The sequence below is a fragment of the Phyllostomus hastatus genome, unplaced genomic scaffold, assembly GCF_019186645.2.
Source record: "Phyllostomus hastatus isolate PE091 unplaced genomic scaffold, TTU_PhHast_1.1 phas_contig_402, whole genome shotgun sequence".
In the NCBI taxonomy this organism is placed as follows: Eukaryota; Metazoa; Chordata; class Mammalia; order Chiroptera; family Phyllostomidae; genus Phyllostomus; species Phyllostomus hastatus.
The window spans coordinates 13877969-13892917 of record NW_025333873.1 but is presented as its reverse complement, the minus strand read 5'-3'; the positions used below and the strand labels follow the sequence as shown (position 1 = coordinate 13892917).

General features: G+C 36.0%; 1 protein-coding gene across 3 annotated transcripts in view; it reads right to left on the bottom strand.

Annotated features, from left to right (window-relative positions):
- ROCK2 (Rho associated coiled-coil containing protein kinase 2) overlaps window positions 1-14949 on the bottom strand; it is a 108552-nt gene that overhangs the window by 56066 nt on the left and 37537 nt on the right. For all 3 annotated transcript variants that reach the window (XM_045844295.1, XM_045844296.1, XM_045844297.1), the window contains exons 2-3: window positions 3076-3157; window positions 2133-2233 (exon numbers count right to left, since the gene is read on the bottom strand). In XM_045844295.1, coding sequence (XP_045700251.1) covers window positions 2133-2233; window positions 3076-3157 — 183 coding nt within the window. The remainder of the gene's footprint in view (window positions 1-2132; window positions 2234-3075; window positions 3158-14949) is intronic.

Genomic DNA, 14949 nt, shown 5'->3' with positions numbered 1-14949 from the left:
CTCATTGTGTAGTTTTAAGTAGGACAACCACCAGGAAACTATTTAATGTCACTTAACACTTTTCTTAAGAACATGTGCAGTAGACAATATCACAAAACCAACAAAAGATAAGGTCCCCAAATGCCAAAATAATAAGATATAACTTCAAAAATTATCATGCTAAAAATACTTGCACTGTTAACTATGAAAACTTGTTTTTATACCCCCCAATAAAGAATCACACATAAGTAATTCCTAACATATATGCATTATGTTTTAAAAAGGTTAATTTATAACTCTATTCTTAGAAATCAGACTACAGCTACATTTTGAAACTACAGTACTGGCCAGCTCACAATAAAAGCTCCATGAATGCAGCAGCCTATGTGAGTACCTATATCATGTACTGCCAATGCATATAATGGTTTCTGACATTCAATAAACATTTGTTAACCAACTGAGGAAAGGACTATTTGAAGAACAATGTATATTACATGAACAGAGATGAAAACACTGTACTGACCTTAAGAAAACATTTGCAAGGCTACAATTTGTAACTTTCTTTTTCAAAGCAAAGAGGGTTATACCCAAGAGAAGTCAGTAAACATAACATGAAGTATGCACACTGGGATCAAAAAGGTGATGTCACTGAAGCTCATCCCAACATACATGCATGCTGTCACTGGCTGAACTGTGTGCTGTGCTTTCCCCACCACCCCCAAAGTCACATTCTGAAGTCCAAACCACCAGCACCTCAGAATGTGCCTGACTGCATGTGGAGATGGGGCCTTTAAATAGTTTAAGTTACAATGAGGCTGGTAGGGTGGGCCCTAATCCAGTCCGACTGGTGTTCTTATAAGAGAAACTTAGTGTACTAAGGCAGTCCAAATTTTATTTACCACATTACCAATAACTCTTGCCTTGATAACATTCAAGAAAAACCACTCTTTAATCCACAATAACTATTAAGCAATCTATTCCTTGAGTTCTTCACATCCAAATATAGGTCATTGTTCTGTTTAAATTTCACTTCTATCTGGCCAATGATCTTCCCAAATGATGATTTCTGAATTTGGGCTCATCATCTAAAATTATCCTCATACTTCAGTTTTAACTCATTTGCAAAATTATTCAACGTTCCACCACTGCCTCCATAAAATTTATTAATAAAATGTTTAGTAAAAGAAAGAACCCTAGAACCGATCCCTGAGAATCTCTGTCCAAGGTACCATTCATGCCTTCATCAGCCTCATTAGAATTACAGCTATTAAATTAGTTATAATTTAATATAATTTAGCTGCCTACCCATATGCTTATTCACTGACATTTCTACATTATCAGCCTCATGTATATCAGACTTTTTCAAATCTACTGTGGATACATATGATGCCTATTGCACTACCCTGATCCTCAAGTTCAATAAACCTATCAAAGGAAGCAATGAAAGGGAGGAAAAAGACAAACGTTAGCCTGCCATGACTTGTTCCTACTTGTTCCTAGAGAAACCTGGGCTGGTGGTATATAATAATCACCACTTTCCTTGGTGCTCAGTCAAGAAGAGTAAAACACTGTTGAGTGGAAAATGGAATTTGACTCCGTAATTCAACTGTAAGGTCACACACAGTAGTTTCATACTCAGGTGATGGAAACAGAATTATATTCGTTTCTCATTTAATACTATAAATATTTATTGCAAACATTCATAATATTTTTAGCTGGTTCCATTTTGACCTGTAAAGATAAATTTCATATTTACTTTCAGTTATTAAGGTGTCATTGTTGGGTTTCTCATACATCTAAATTTATCAGTTAATTAAGCAGAGATGTTATATTAATCTGAACATACTAAGGAAAACACAGTAGTTCTGATAAAATATTAACCAGGCAGATCACGTGTGAAGCCAAGCTGGCCTTCCTCTAAATCACACTGTTTCAGAGCTAGTAAGAGACCTGGCATTTACAGCATAATCTCCTCCTTTTATAGAAAACCACCCTGAGGCTCTCAGAGATGGAACGACTTGACCAAACTCAGAAAGCTAATTCTGGCAATACTGGGCAGAGAAACTACATGTATCCCAGGGTTACTGAAAATATTTTACAAAACTGTATGGTCAAAATAACAACAACAATAACAACAATGCAAATGTTCTTACCAACTGGACCTCACCAAAAGCACCTCTTCCAATAACTTTTACAACATCATAGTCTTCTGCCTTCATTTGCAGACCTCTGATTTTTTTCACAATCTTCTCATCTACGATAAAAAGATCACCACATTTATAATTTAATCTTCATAATTATAAACAATATTTTAAAATAATCACATTTGTTAACACATTCTTATTTCAAGAAAGTGGGCAAAATCTATCAGTTTTTAAAGGTTGCCACTTAAAAATCTAAGCTACACATTAACTTCATGTCAAAGAACGAAAATGCTGTGGTTTATTAACACATAGAAGCAAATACCACTGATTACCGAAGAGAAGCAGTTAAGCTATTCTGTTTCTGACCCTGCTGCTTGGCAGGTTGGATGACAGCTGCAACAGTGATGACTCAGCAGCAATCCTGAGTGCATTCTAAATCACGGAAGAAAGCTGCCCTACAATTACTTGCAGAGCTAACTTACTAATGGATTTTGGCAGCTTGTTTCTTTTGTAATCACATGTTGTAGATATGGTAACTATACCAGCAAATAGTAAGAGTCACCACATATATGGCAATAATTGTTACTACATTATGTCTCATTAACTACACTGAAATATCTACATTTATACAAACATAATTAAGTCTGCCAGATAATGTAAAGGTAAATCTTAGAGTTGTTAATATTAATTTAAAACTTCTCTTGGAATTGCCATAAATCATCTGTCCAGAAACTAGTAGTCTTAATAATTTATACAAAACCTGGAACTTTATCTACTTTATTATACTACAATTGGTTCTGCTGTTTTTCTTTGAAAATAAAGAATATCAAGTGGTAAGCTAAAAATTACTTAAGTTAAATAAGTTAGTAAGTTTATGAACTTCAATAATATTAATCAAATTTTTCATCATGGTATAATTATGGGATCAAATATGAAGTTTTAACATACTTACATCTATTTAAGAAATTGTCTATATTCTTGTTTTTCCTTAAAGCAGGAAAATCCAAATCAAGGACCAAGGAATTTAAGCCATCCTATTTAATAAAAAATAAAAAGAGTAAGTTATTAAATTTCCAAGCACTTAAAAAAAGTCTTTACATTTTATCATATATTGTTCTCACTGAACGTCCATCCACTCTGATAGGAAACTGCCCAGTGGCCCCACATCCAGCACCTTTAACTGGTTTCCTGTCTCTGTCAGAGGACATTAAGACTGACCCTATCATGTTTTCCTTTGTTCTTTTAGCCAACAGAAAAAGTCATTTTGAAATATGCCTCCACTATTATTTTTGTGGGTTAGATGTCTTTTCTCTCTTCAAATGTCCAGTTTAAAATTCAACAAACTTCTGACTTTCAAAAATACACCCAGACTAAGGGAGTTGCCATTCACTCAACAATCATTAACTTTGTGCCTAGTGCAAAGAATAGAAAATCCAAAAATAAATAAGACACTAACTATCCTTACCTTCAGGGAACTTTAGCCTTAAAATTTCATTTCCCCTAAAAACATGAAAACAGGATGATACATTGTTCTGATTTCTACTTTCTTCTTTAAGTTTTCTATATTTTCCAGGCTTTCTACAAGAATGCATTAAATTTAAAATCAAAATAGGAAAAACTACCTATATATAATTTGGTGGGTGTGAAAAACTAAGAAACAAACTAAGTCTCAAATTAGATATGCTTGTGTAGGAAACTGTATTTCTAAAACACTATCTTATATATTGTCTCATCCCCAAGTATATTTTATCCTGAGGAGGGCTCAGGACTCATTTTAAAAATCCCTGGCTGGCGCAGCTCAGAGGATTGAGCGTGGGCTGCGAACCAAAATGTCGAAGGTTCGATTCCCAGTTAGGGTACATTCCTGGGTTGTAGGCCATGACCCCTAGCAACTGCACATCGATGTTTGTTTCTTTCTCCCTCCCTCTCTCCCTCTCTCCCTCTCTCTCCCCCCCCCTCGCTCCCTTCCCTCTCTAAAAAGAAACAAATAAAATATTTTAAATAAATAAACAAACAAACTAGGGCTCAGATTAAGTGACTTAAGACTTGCCCAAGGTCATGGTATTAGGAAAGGACAAGGAGCTAGTACCCTAAATCTTCAAGGCCGTATAGACATAACCCATCCCTGTAATCCCAATGACCATTAAAACCAAAGGGAACTACTATCTTGTAAAGAAGCCAGGGGATTGCAGACAACGGCAAAAAGGAAGGGAGGAAGCTGGAGGATTCAGCTAACTTGGAAGGCAGGAAACTAACTGGAGGACTGATGAAGACAAAACAGCAATAAAGAGACCTTTTGGGTACTATACTCTACCATTCAGTTATATTTTAAAATTTTCATTATTTTAAAAATCTCAGTACTTTATGAAAACAGACTTTTGTTTTCTTTTTCTTTTTTTTTTTAATTGTTTTTCAAGTACTGTTGTCTCCATTTTCCTCCCACCACTTCCCCCTGTCCAACCCTCAATCCTACCCTCTTTGGCTTTGTCCATGGGTCCTTTATACATGTTCCTTGATGACCCTTCCCCTTGTTTCCCCCATTACCCTCCTCCCTTCTCCCCTCTGGTCACTGTCAGTTTGTTCTTTATTTCAATGTCTCTGGTCATATTTTGCTTGCTTGTTTGTTTTGTTGATTAGTTCCACTTATAGGTGAGATCATATGGTATTTGTCTTTCACCGTCTGGCTTATGAAAATATTCTTTAATAACAAAATGGCAGAGATGCTAAGAGTAAGCTATAAACATTTTCAATTGCAATTAAAATCATTGTTATTCCACTGATATCATTAATATAGACACACAAAACAATCTAGATTCTCCTTAACTAAAAGAAAAAGAATATATTAAAAATAATAAATATCCAACCTCCAGTCAAGGTGAGACTGTTACATTCACTTTGAGACTACCCACCCCATGAGAACAATTCCCTCTCCAGGACAGCTGAACTGCTTTTAAAAGATTTCAGCATTTTATCATACTAGGCTATTAAATTTTTTTAAGTTTAAAATGTAAAATCTGAATCACTGATATTTTTAAGTATGTCTATATTTATACTCTGTATTAAAATTTCAAATCACAGACAGGTGCTTTCATGTGGAAAGCATTCTTTTACACCATTAACCTCCAAAGGGAAGAACAAAAAATTAAATGATAAGGCTTTAAGCTTCTATTATTACAAGAATATCTTCCTCTAGTTCAGACTTTCCAAACAAATAGAATATAAACATTTCATACTGAAATGATAAAGTGCATTAAAATCTCCACCTACACATAGTGAAGACAAAAGAAATCTTTCTTAGAAACAAAACTACAGCTTGACAGTATCAGTAAAAGGATCGAATCCTTGCTCACCCCCATAACCTACCCAAGTTGTCACAAATAGATGGGAAAAAACCTGGAGATGGTTTATAAATATTTCCCGTAACACCCCTACTAGTGTACATTTAGAGTGCTTTCTCAGCAGTTGAAATATTTGAGTAGTTGCTCAACTAAACAATAATACCAATTTGGTTTTTTAAACCATGTTTTAAAGAACAAATACTATTTCATTTGTGTACCATTTTATTTTTATGTAGTATTTATTTTTGAATGGACTATGGTACTTCAATCTGCTAATAAGATATTAGAAGAAAATGTAGAGAATAATATGTAATTGTAAACTTACAGAAATATACTTGAGGTTTTATATAATTTTATGTACATAAAAGTTTATGTAAATTTACATTTTAAATGTATTCTATTTAATATCCCTTTAAGAAATAAATTCTGAATTATTTAAGCATACTGATATTTTTAGTACATTAAATTAATACCAAAATCCAGTCTCTGGGTTAGCTCAGCACTTGACTGAAAGCCTTTATCTATGGCCTTCCACATCATGCAGTTTCATATGAACCTTAAACAGTTAGATTGTTTTTTCAGTGTCTATGAAAGTGATCACTAAAACTGAGATAAAGAAAAACATTTTTAAAGACTAAAACTCACACTGAATAAAAGTGTACAACCAAAACTTCAAAGCAATGAAGAAAATTAACACTATCATTTCCCCCACTTCCAACTGCATAGAAATGGCAGGAAAACCCTTAAAAGTCATAGTCCCACTGAAACAAAACAAAACAAAACAAAACAAAACACCACCACCACAAAATATTCAAGGACCAGAAAGAATAACGACAAGCAGCAAGTAAAAGATAAGTCACAAAGATCTACTAGATTTCAAGGCAGAAAGCAGTCATAACCAATGACTGATAATTCAAAGGGGACCAGAATCAGACCAATTACTGGGAAAACAGCTGGAGTGAAAATCCCAGTTCCTAAGACAGTGACAAAATTTCTACTGCCCAAGTTTTACATGAAACTACCTAACTAGGTGAGTTAGACATAGCTTTCAATTGAATCTTGAGCTAACCCCCCAGAGCTTGCCCAGCTATTAGATTCTGACATCTTCAATACTACCAGCAAAGAAATGTGAATCAGCTCCAATACCAGAACTTGAGTTGTCTATATGGGAAAAGTTAGCAAAGGAGGAAGGCAGAGAGAAAAGTGTGTTATCTTACTGTCTATCTGAATAAACTGGTACAAGCCAACAGCCAATTTCCCCCATTACAATTACTATGGTGGAAAAAAATATACATAAAATGGCTTATTTCCCTAAAATTTCCTGAACACAGACCTTTTATACTTTAGTTAAGAAGGAATGAAGTAGTGGACTTGAATTCACTTGCATTATAAACTGCTTCTAAATATATAATTGTTTTTAAATATCTAAATAAAATGCATCCCCCCAAAAAAGGAAGCAGGTTGGAAAGCCTTCACCAACCTAGAATGTCTAAAGTGATGAGCATAATGATGGAGAATACCTTGTAGAGAATACCTTCTTGGAGAATTTCAATTGTTAACTGCAGGACAAATTATCCTTTAGCTGAAAATGTTCTAGTTATGAGTTGTCAGCATATGACTAGTATTTAAAGCCATAAAACTGGGTAAGATCATTACAGAGCAAGGTGTAGAGAAACAAAAAGAACCGAGGACGGGTCCTGGGACACACCAATACTGAGAGACTGGGAAGCAGAGGGGACTGCGAAGGCACCAGCACAGGAGAAAGGAAGTCAAGACTGCTGTGGTATCTTGGAAGCCAAGTGAGGAGGGCAGAGAACAATCCACAAAGCCAACATGAATGTTAAGTAAATCAAGACTAAGAATTTAGCCACTTCAAGGTCATCAGTAACTTTTTAACAGCTATTCAGATTATAAACTTGATATTTCCAAATCAATGTTCACCACCTTCTGCATAGTTCTGTTTTACTATAACTGCTGTACTTTCATTTTAAAAACAAAACAAAAACTTCCTTTCAGAAGCTGCTGTGAGTTCACATTCCCAGATCCTAAATAATCTAACCTTCGACTTAACCATAAATTATGTAATATCTTACACTTCATAGTCTATCTACCAAAAGCTGTAACTAAATCATTCAGTCAGTACAGTATTTACTATTAATAGTAAGAATTTTTCTTGACGACTTTGTGCCACGTGCTGTGCAAACCACTCTACGTGCAGTCAATGTTTCGCTCCTCAGGACAGGGCACAGGCCAGGTGCCCGTGCCGTCACACCCACATCAGCAGGCGCAGAAACGGAGGCTCAAACGCTTGCCCCAGCCAAGACAGTTTCCAAGGGACAGATTTAGAATGTTATGAGATGTGTGTACTTTAAAGTTCTTCCTCAACAGAATACTGAACATCTGCTGTACAGATAAGTGACCAGGGAATGTTATTTAAATGAATTTGTAATACATTTCCTCCTATTATTACAACTATAACTACAAATACAAAACTAAAAATAGCGGGACCAAACAAATGCATCATTAGCAAATCAAATACAAATTTTAAGCCATCCTATATGCACACAGAACAGCTTATTAATCTTAAGTATATTCCACTTTATTTTTATGGTACACTATTTCACCTGAAAATAGTGAAATCATATTAATTGGTCTATCATTTATCAATATCAGTTGCATAAATCCTTATGTTTATTTTACAATATAGCCTTTTAATTACATTAATCTAAAATGTCAGCCAAATTATATGACTGGGTGCAAGTGTCTTGCACGTGTTTTGTGTAATATGGATTAACTTCATTAAGTTAATTTATTAAGTTTGAATATCCACTTTAGCGAAGAAAAAGAACAGTTTTCCTGTTTGCTTATATGAATCTCTAGCTACCCATAGCTACAATAAAATCAGCTGGTAACTCCCTACTGCCTCAAAACAGTAATAGGTGGTACATTAATGAAGTAACAGGCATCTACGAGAATAACATTCATATCTCAGACTATTTCATAAAAGGATAATTATATCAAACATTTGCTTAATCCCTGAACTCTGGATTGTGGGGACCCTCCTTAAACAAGGAATACCATTCACACTGATTTCAAGCCTCTCTAAAGTCTGTATGTCTTTGAACAGGCTCCTGATTTCTAGAGCCCTAATTTGTAAAAGGGATATAATAGCCTATAAAATCCTTCTGGCGAGCTGTTGTCTCGTATAAAACTGACTGTATATAGTCAAGCACAGAAAGGCAACAGGAGTGGTATCGTGACCTTTGCCTCAGGTTGCCATGTGGCTCAGCACCGGCAAGCCAAGACCCGTATTATCACCCATTCTCCCTTTGGCCTCGCTCACAGGCACGGCTCAGCCCACAATCTTCCAGCTCCTGCCTTCATGTAAAACCTTGATTTTTGTGTTTTGTTCCTGGATTTTTGCATTTTGATGAAATATTCATCGTAGTCAATGGTAATATTTTACATCCCTTAAGTGTTGTGCCCGAGACAAGTGCCTCCCAGGCTTCACCCGAGACCCAGTCCTAAGAAGAGACTGAAATCTCTGTAATTAAAGTTATCAACTAGTGTATTTCAGTGATTTTCCATCTTTTTCATCTCAGAGCACACAAGCTACTAAAATTCTGTGGCACAAAAAATGTCTTTTTTTTTGCCAACCTGGCCCCAAAAATAGGTATCATTCTGACTCATGCACACCAGACAGGTATTGTTGTACTGCACATTGCCATTTTTTTATTTGACAATGTAAGGGAAAAGATGTCAGTGCCCCTGACTAAATAAATAGGTACTGCATGTTTTAAAAATTCCCCCTGGTGTATTTTAATTTTAAAGGAATGTGCAAAGAATCACAATATTAATTTGATTAATGTTTTAGAAGGAGAATTAGTCAAATATTTAAGTGTAAAGTTAGTAACAGTAGTAATGGTGATAGTACTTGCTCTGACAATAATAATAAAATAGCTGCTATTCATAGAGTGCTTGGATACCAGAAACTATGCCAAACACTTTGTATAACATTTAAGTTTCATTAAGTTAAAATTAATCATTTAATTCTCCAAGCAGATTGTGGAAGAGATATTATCATCATTTTTTTCATTTAAAAACATTATGCCTCGATAACTTAATTTCCCAGAACTGCACAGCTAGGAAGTAGCAAGGTTGGGACTGAGCCCAATGCTGCTTCAACTACTTACTATTATTTTAAATATCTTAAGTAGGTTCTAATTTTTTTCTAAAAATATTAAGTCAATGGGAAGATACGAATGAAAGTACTATTCACAATGTAGTATGTTGCTCAGAAACACATGAACCGAATTAAGCCAAGTTATACTTATATTACTGGACTTTGTTTTATAACTCAACAATGGTATCTTTTCCTCTAAAAACAGTTTTCCTCCTCAGAAAAAGTATATTTTATTATTCCCTACAGAATAAAATAGAAAATCAGCAACTTAAACTTGTCCCCATTATAAACTATCAGAAAAATTAATATATCTGTCTGAATCATATTTTTGATGTAACATTGGTATTCAATTGAAAAACTACTGAAGATAAAATTAGAGTTACTACTAATACTGATTACGAACAAATCAGACTTTTAAAAGATGCTTTTCATATTTGTAACTCACAAAATTAAGTATCATACATAAACTTTGGGACAAAAAAACCCCTGCTCATTAGGATATAACAAATATATACAAGGGGAAAAATGCTGGTATTACTTGTTTTCCTATTCTGCACTAGTAATACATATAAAAAGCAAATTAGCCCTGACTAGTATAGCTCAGTGGATTGAGCACTGGCCTGCGAACCGGAGGGTCACTAGTTCGATTCCCAGTCAGGGACACATGCCTGGGTTGCAGGCCAGGTCCCCAGTGGGGGCCACGTGAGAAGCAACCACATACTGATGTTTCGCTCCCTCTCTTTCTCCTTCCCTTCCCCCTCTCTAAAAATAAATAACATCCTTTAAAAAAAGACAAATTAATAAAATTACATGGCCTCAGTATCTTGATATTACAATAATAATGCAGTTCACCAGCATCCTTTTCTTAAGGCAAGTGTTCAAAAGCAATATTCTACATACACTGGTGGCAAGGTCTGTCTGTACTGCGTGCTTCATCGGAGAGGCACTCAGGGAAGACTGGATTGCTTAAAAGGAAAGTAAAGGCATCTAAAAGCAGAACAACCTACACTTGATGGGCATTTGGTGCCTAAGGGAGTGGGAAAAAAAAGAAAAAACGGCTTTCACTGCAAAGTCTATCCAGTAACTGAGGGTGTTGGAGATGATGAGGACCGACAACTCAAAGCAACATTTGTTTACTATCTTTGCCGGGTAGGGAGGAGAAGCCACTTTGACAACAGACCTATTCCAAAATTTTTTCAATTTTGAAAGTAAAACAAACAGATAAAAAGCTTTGTTTACTAGTGCTTTGTTCACAGAAGGTAAAACAACTTGGCTACAGTTCCACTCAATGACAAAAAAAACCAGTCCTCTAAACTTGTTTCCAGCCAACTGTCCAGTTAACTAAACCAACAGAACCTTCTCTTTTTTAACTAGAAGTCTGCCCATATGGTTTCCACCCACCAAGAACCTAAACACAGAAAATCATTTTCCCACAAGTTATGAAGTTAAATTTCAGCTTTATCTCCAAAAAGTCCCTATTCATAAACCACTCAATAAATTTTGGATATTATTATTTGCACTATTTTCAGTATTACCTAAATATAAACTTTGCACTTATGGATTAAATAATTCAAGAGATGTAGTGTTTAAAGGTGTTTTACATTTCACTTTAACATCCAAACCTATCAGCATGTCTTTGATTACTAACAGATGGAACCAAAAAACATCTCCTCATTAATGTACTGTGTTCCATAAAGAAAACTATTTTACTTTAAGAAATTTCATTCATAACATCTATATCACACAGCTAGTCTGACAAATAATGAAGTACTGTTTATGAAGCCAAATGAAATAAAAGTCTGAAAAGTACTAGTTGCTATACCTCCTTTTGTTATGAATGTGTTTATATTGTAATCAACTTTAAACACTCTTTTATTCCCAAGTAGTTTTTAATCTTCAATTTTATATAGCTTAAAATTTTTATTTCAGCTCATTAAAATCTGGGAGACATTGCATACAACATATAAGCATTCCAAGCAACATTATTTACAATAGTAAAAATTCAAAGTCTTGAATTCAAACCTAAAAGTCTTGAACAGAAAAACAAAGTAAATTTTACCAAAGTTTATTAGAGCTATATTAAGAAATCAATCCTGGCTGGTGTGGCTCAATGGATTGAGTGCTGGCCTGAGAACCAAAGGGTCATTGGTTCGATTCCCAGTCAGGGCACATGCCTGGGTGGTAGGCCAGGTAGGTCCCCAGTGTGGGGCATGTGAGAGGCAACCACACATTGATATTTCTCTCCCTCTTTTTCTCCCTCCCTTCCCCTCTCTCTGAAAATAAATAAGTAAAATCCTTTAAAAAATAAAAAAATCATTAAAATTGATGGTTATAGTACAATGTAGGGATTATAGTCAATGATATTTTAATAACTATGTATGATGCCAGCTAGGTACTAGACTTCCCAGGGGGATCACTTCGTGAATTACATGACTGTCTAACCACTATGCTGTACACCTGAAACGAATATGTCAACTGTAATAAAAAAATTAAAAAGTAAAATAAATGTTTCAAAATAGTGGTTCAAAAGACTATGCAATATAAAATACTGATATTTTTAAAAGTACATTATATAAAATTGAATGTGTGATAATTCCAGTTAAAGGAAGTATGCATATGAAAATTACTGAAGGAAAATGTAGCAAAGTAAATACAGTAATTGTGATAGCATGGTGAATTACATGGTTTTATTCTTTTCTTTTCCTGAATTCTAACATTTTTGTGATGCTATTTTGTAACTCAAAATAAAATATAGTAAACCCTAAGTGAACAAGATCTAAAGTACTAGAGAACACACCTTAATAAATTTATACTTAAAAAATACTCATGTATTGGGTTGGCCAAAAAGTCTGTTTAGTTTTTTCCACACTTTTCATTTTCACCATTAATTTTATTGATTTGGATATTTAGAGTATGCCAGCTGTCTTCCACTATTGGCTCCTAATGGGTAGAGGCCAGAGGTGCTGCTAAACATCTTCCAGTGCGTACGACAGCACCATGGCAAAGAATTATTTGGCCAAAATATCAAAAGTACCAAGAAACTTTGCAAACCACTTTTGACGTGTTTGGTCAGTCACAGTACCTTCTCCATACACCACACAAATCTTTTTTTTGCATTTCAGCTGTGTTTTTACCTTTCTTGAAATAATAAAGCATAACATGCCAAAAATGTTTCTTCTTCCACCTTCAATATTAAAATGGCTGCACAAAAATTCACCAATTTTGATAAGTTTTTTAAAGAATGCACAGATATGACAGCTGTCACAACACAATCTAACAAAATTGTTTCAAATGAAATTAAAGACAACTAAGCACTACTAGAGACATCATATGGAAAAAAATAAATGGACTTTTTGGCCAGCCCAACATTATCTATAAGTCTCCATATCTCTACTGAAACATATCCTATTTTAAACTCCTATAAAGATCACAGTAAAATTCAAGTTTTGAGCAAAAGCAACATTTATCTGGACTCCAGAGAATTCCCGGGAAGGAGGCAGGCAGAACATATGATTTGTAGAAGGCAGAGAACAGTGATATCTAATATCTAACATTGAAGGCACTCACTCCTATGGTCTCCTTAATCTTATCACCACCAATAATTACAACACCTCCATAATCTCAGTTTTAGACATCCTACTTACTGACCACTACCCTCTTATCTTTCCAGCTAATACCTCAATTCCAAAATATTTTTGACTCACCAGGGCCCTTTGATCCAGACACTATCATTTTCTACTGTCATTTACCCTCTCCACACTTGTATTGACTCTTTATGTACTTAGATTCTTGTCAATCATACCAGTCATTGTCCTGCACTTACCCTCGTGGTTCCTGCCACTTAATCATACTCTCCTAGAAAAACCACTGCACTAGCTAAATCCAATTCTTTCTACTCAGCCCTTCCATCTCCTAGACCTGAACTTACGAAGAGCAAACAGACTTCCGGGCAAGATGTAGGCATAGGTGGAGGCGCTGTGCCTCCTCGCACAACCAAGATAGGGACAACAACAATTTAGAAACAGAATAACAACCAGAACTGACAGAAAATTGATCTGAATGGAAGTCGGACAACCAAGAAGTTAAAATAGACACGTTCATCCAGACCGGTAGGAGGGGCAAAGTCAGGCAGCCAGACACCAGTTGTGGGACTGGGCGCATAAGGCATCTGGGGTACGCAAGATCAAAGTGAGTGGACCCTGAGCGTGAAAGCGGCACTGGCAGACCCCAGCCAAGGGGTGGCAACCGGCAGACCCAGCCAGGGGGCAACTGTGAAGCAAGGCACTGCGCACAACCCAGGATCCCAGCACTGGGAAATAGAGCCTTGGGGCACTGATTGAAAACACCTGTGGAGGTTGAGGCACAGGGAGAGACTCCTAGCCTCATAGGAGAGGTCCTTGGAAAGTCCACCCACACGAGAATTGGCACCAGAGGGGCCCAGTTTGCTTGAGGGAAGCAACAGAAGAGACTGAGGTCCGACAGAGAACAGAGCAAGCACCATTGTTCCCTCTCGGACCCCACCCCCACATACAACATTGCAGCCCAGCGACTGGGGTGCCCTGCCCTGGTGAACACCTAAGGTTCTGCCCCTCATACATAACAAGCACAACCAGACCAAAGGGGGAAAAGAAAAAAAAAAAAGATGGCTCAAACAGAATTGAAAGCTCCGCAATCAGTACTTTTAAGCAACCGAGAGACAGCCAACCTATCAGATGCACAGTTCAAAGCAATAGTGATCAGGATGCTCACAGAGTTGGTTGATTTTGGTCCTAAATTAGATGAAAAAATGAAGGCTACAATAAGTGAAATGGAGAAAAATACACAGGGAACCAATAGTGATGGAATGAAAGCTTGGTCTCACATCAATGGAGTGGACCAAAAGGAAGAAAGAAACATACAACCAGAAAAGAATGAAGAAATAAGAATTCAAAAAAATGAGGAGAGGCTTAGGAACCTCCAGGACATCTTTAAACGATCCAACAGCCGAATTATAGGGATACCAGAAGGAGAAGAGGAAGAGCAACAAGTGGAAAACTTATTTGAACTAATAATAAAGGAGAACTTCCCCATTCTGGCAAAGGAAATGGACTTCCAGGAAGTCCAGGAAGCTCAGAGAGTCCCAAAGAAGTTGGACCCAAGAAGGAACACCAAGGCACATCATAATTACCCAAAGTAAAAATGAAGGAGAGAATCCTAGAAGCAGCAAGAGATAAGGAGACAGTCACCTACAAAGGAGTTCCCATCAGACTGTCAGCTGATTTCTCAAAAGAGACCTTGCAGGCAAGAAGGGGCTGGAAAGTATCCC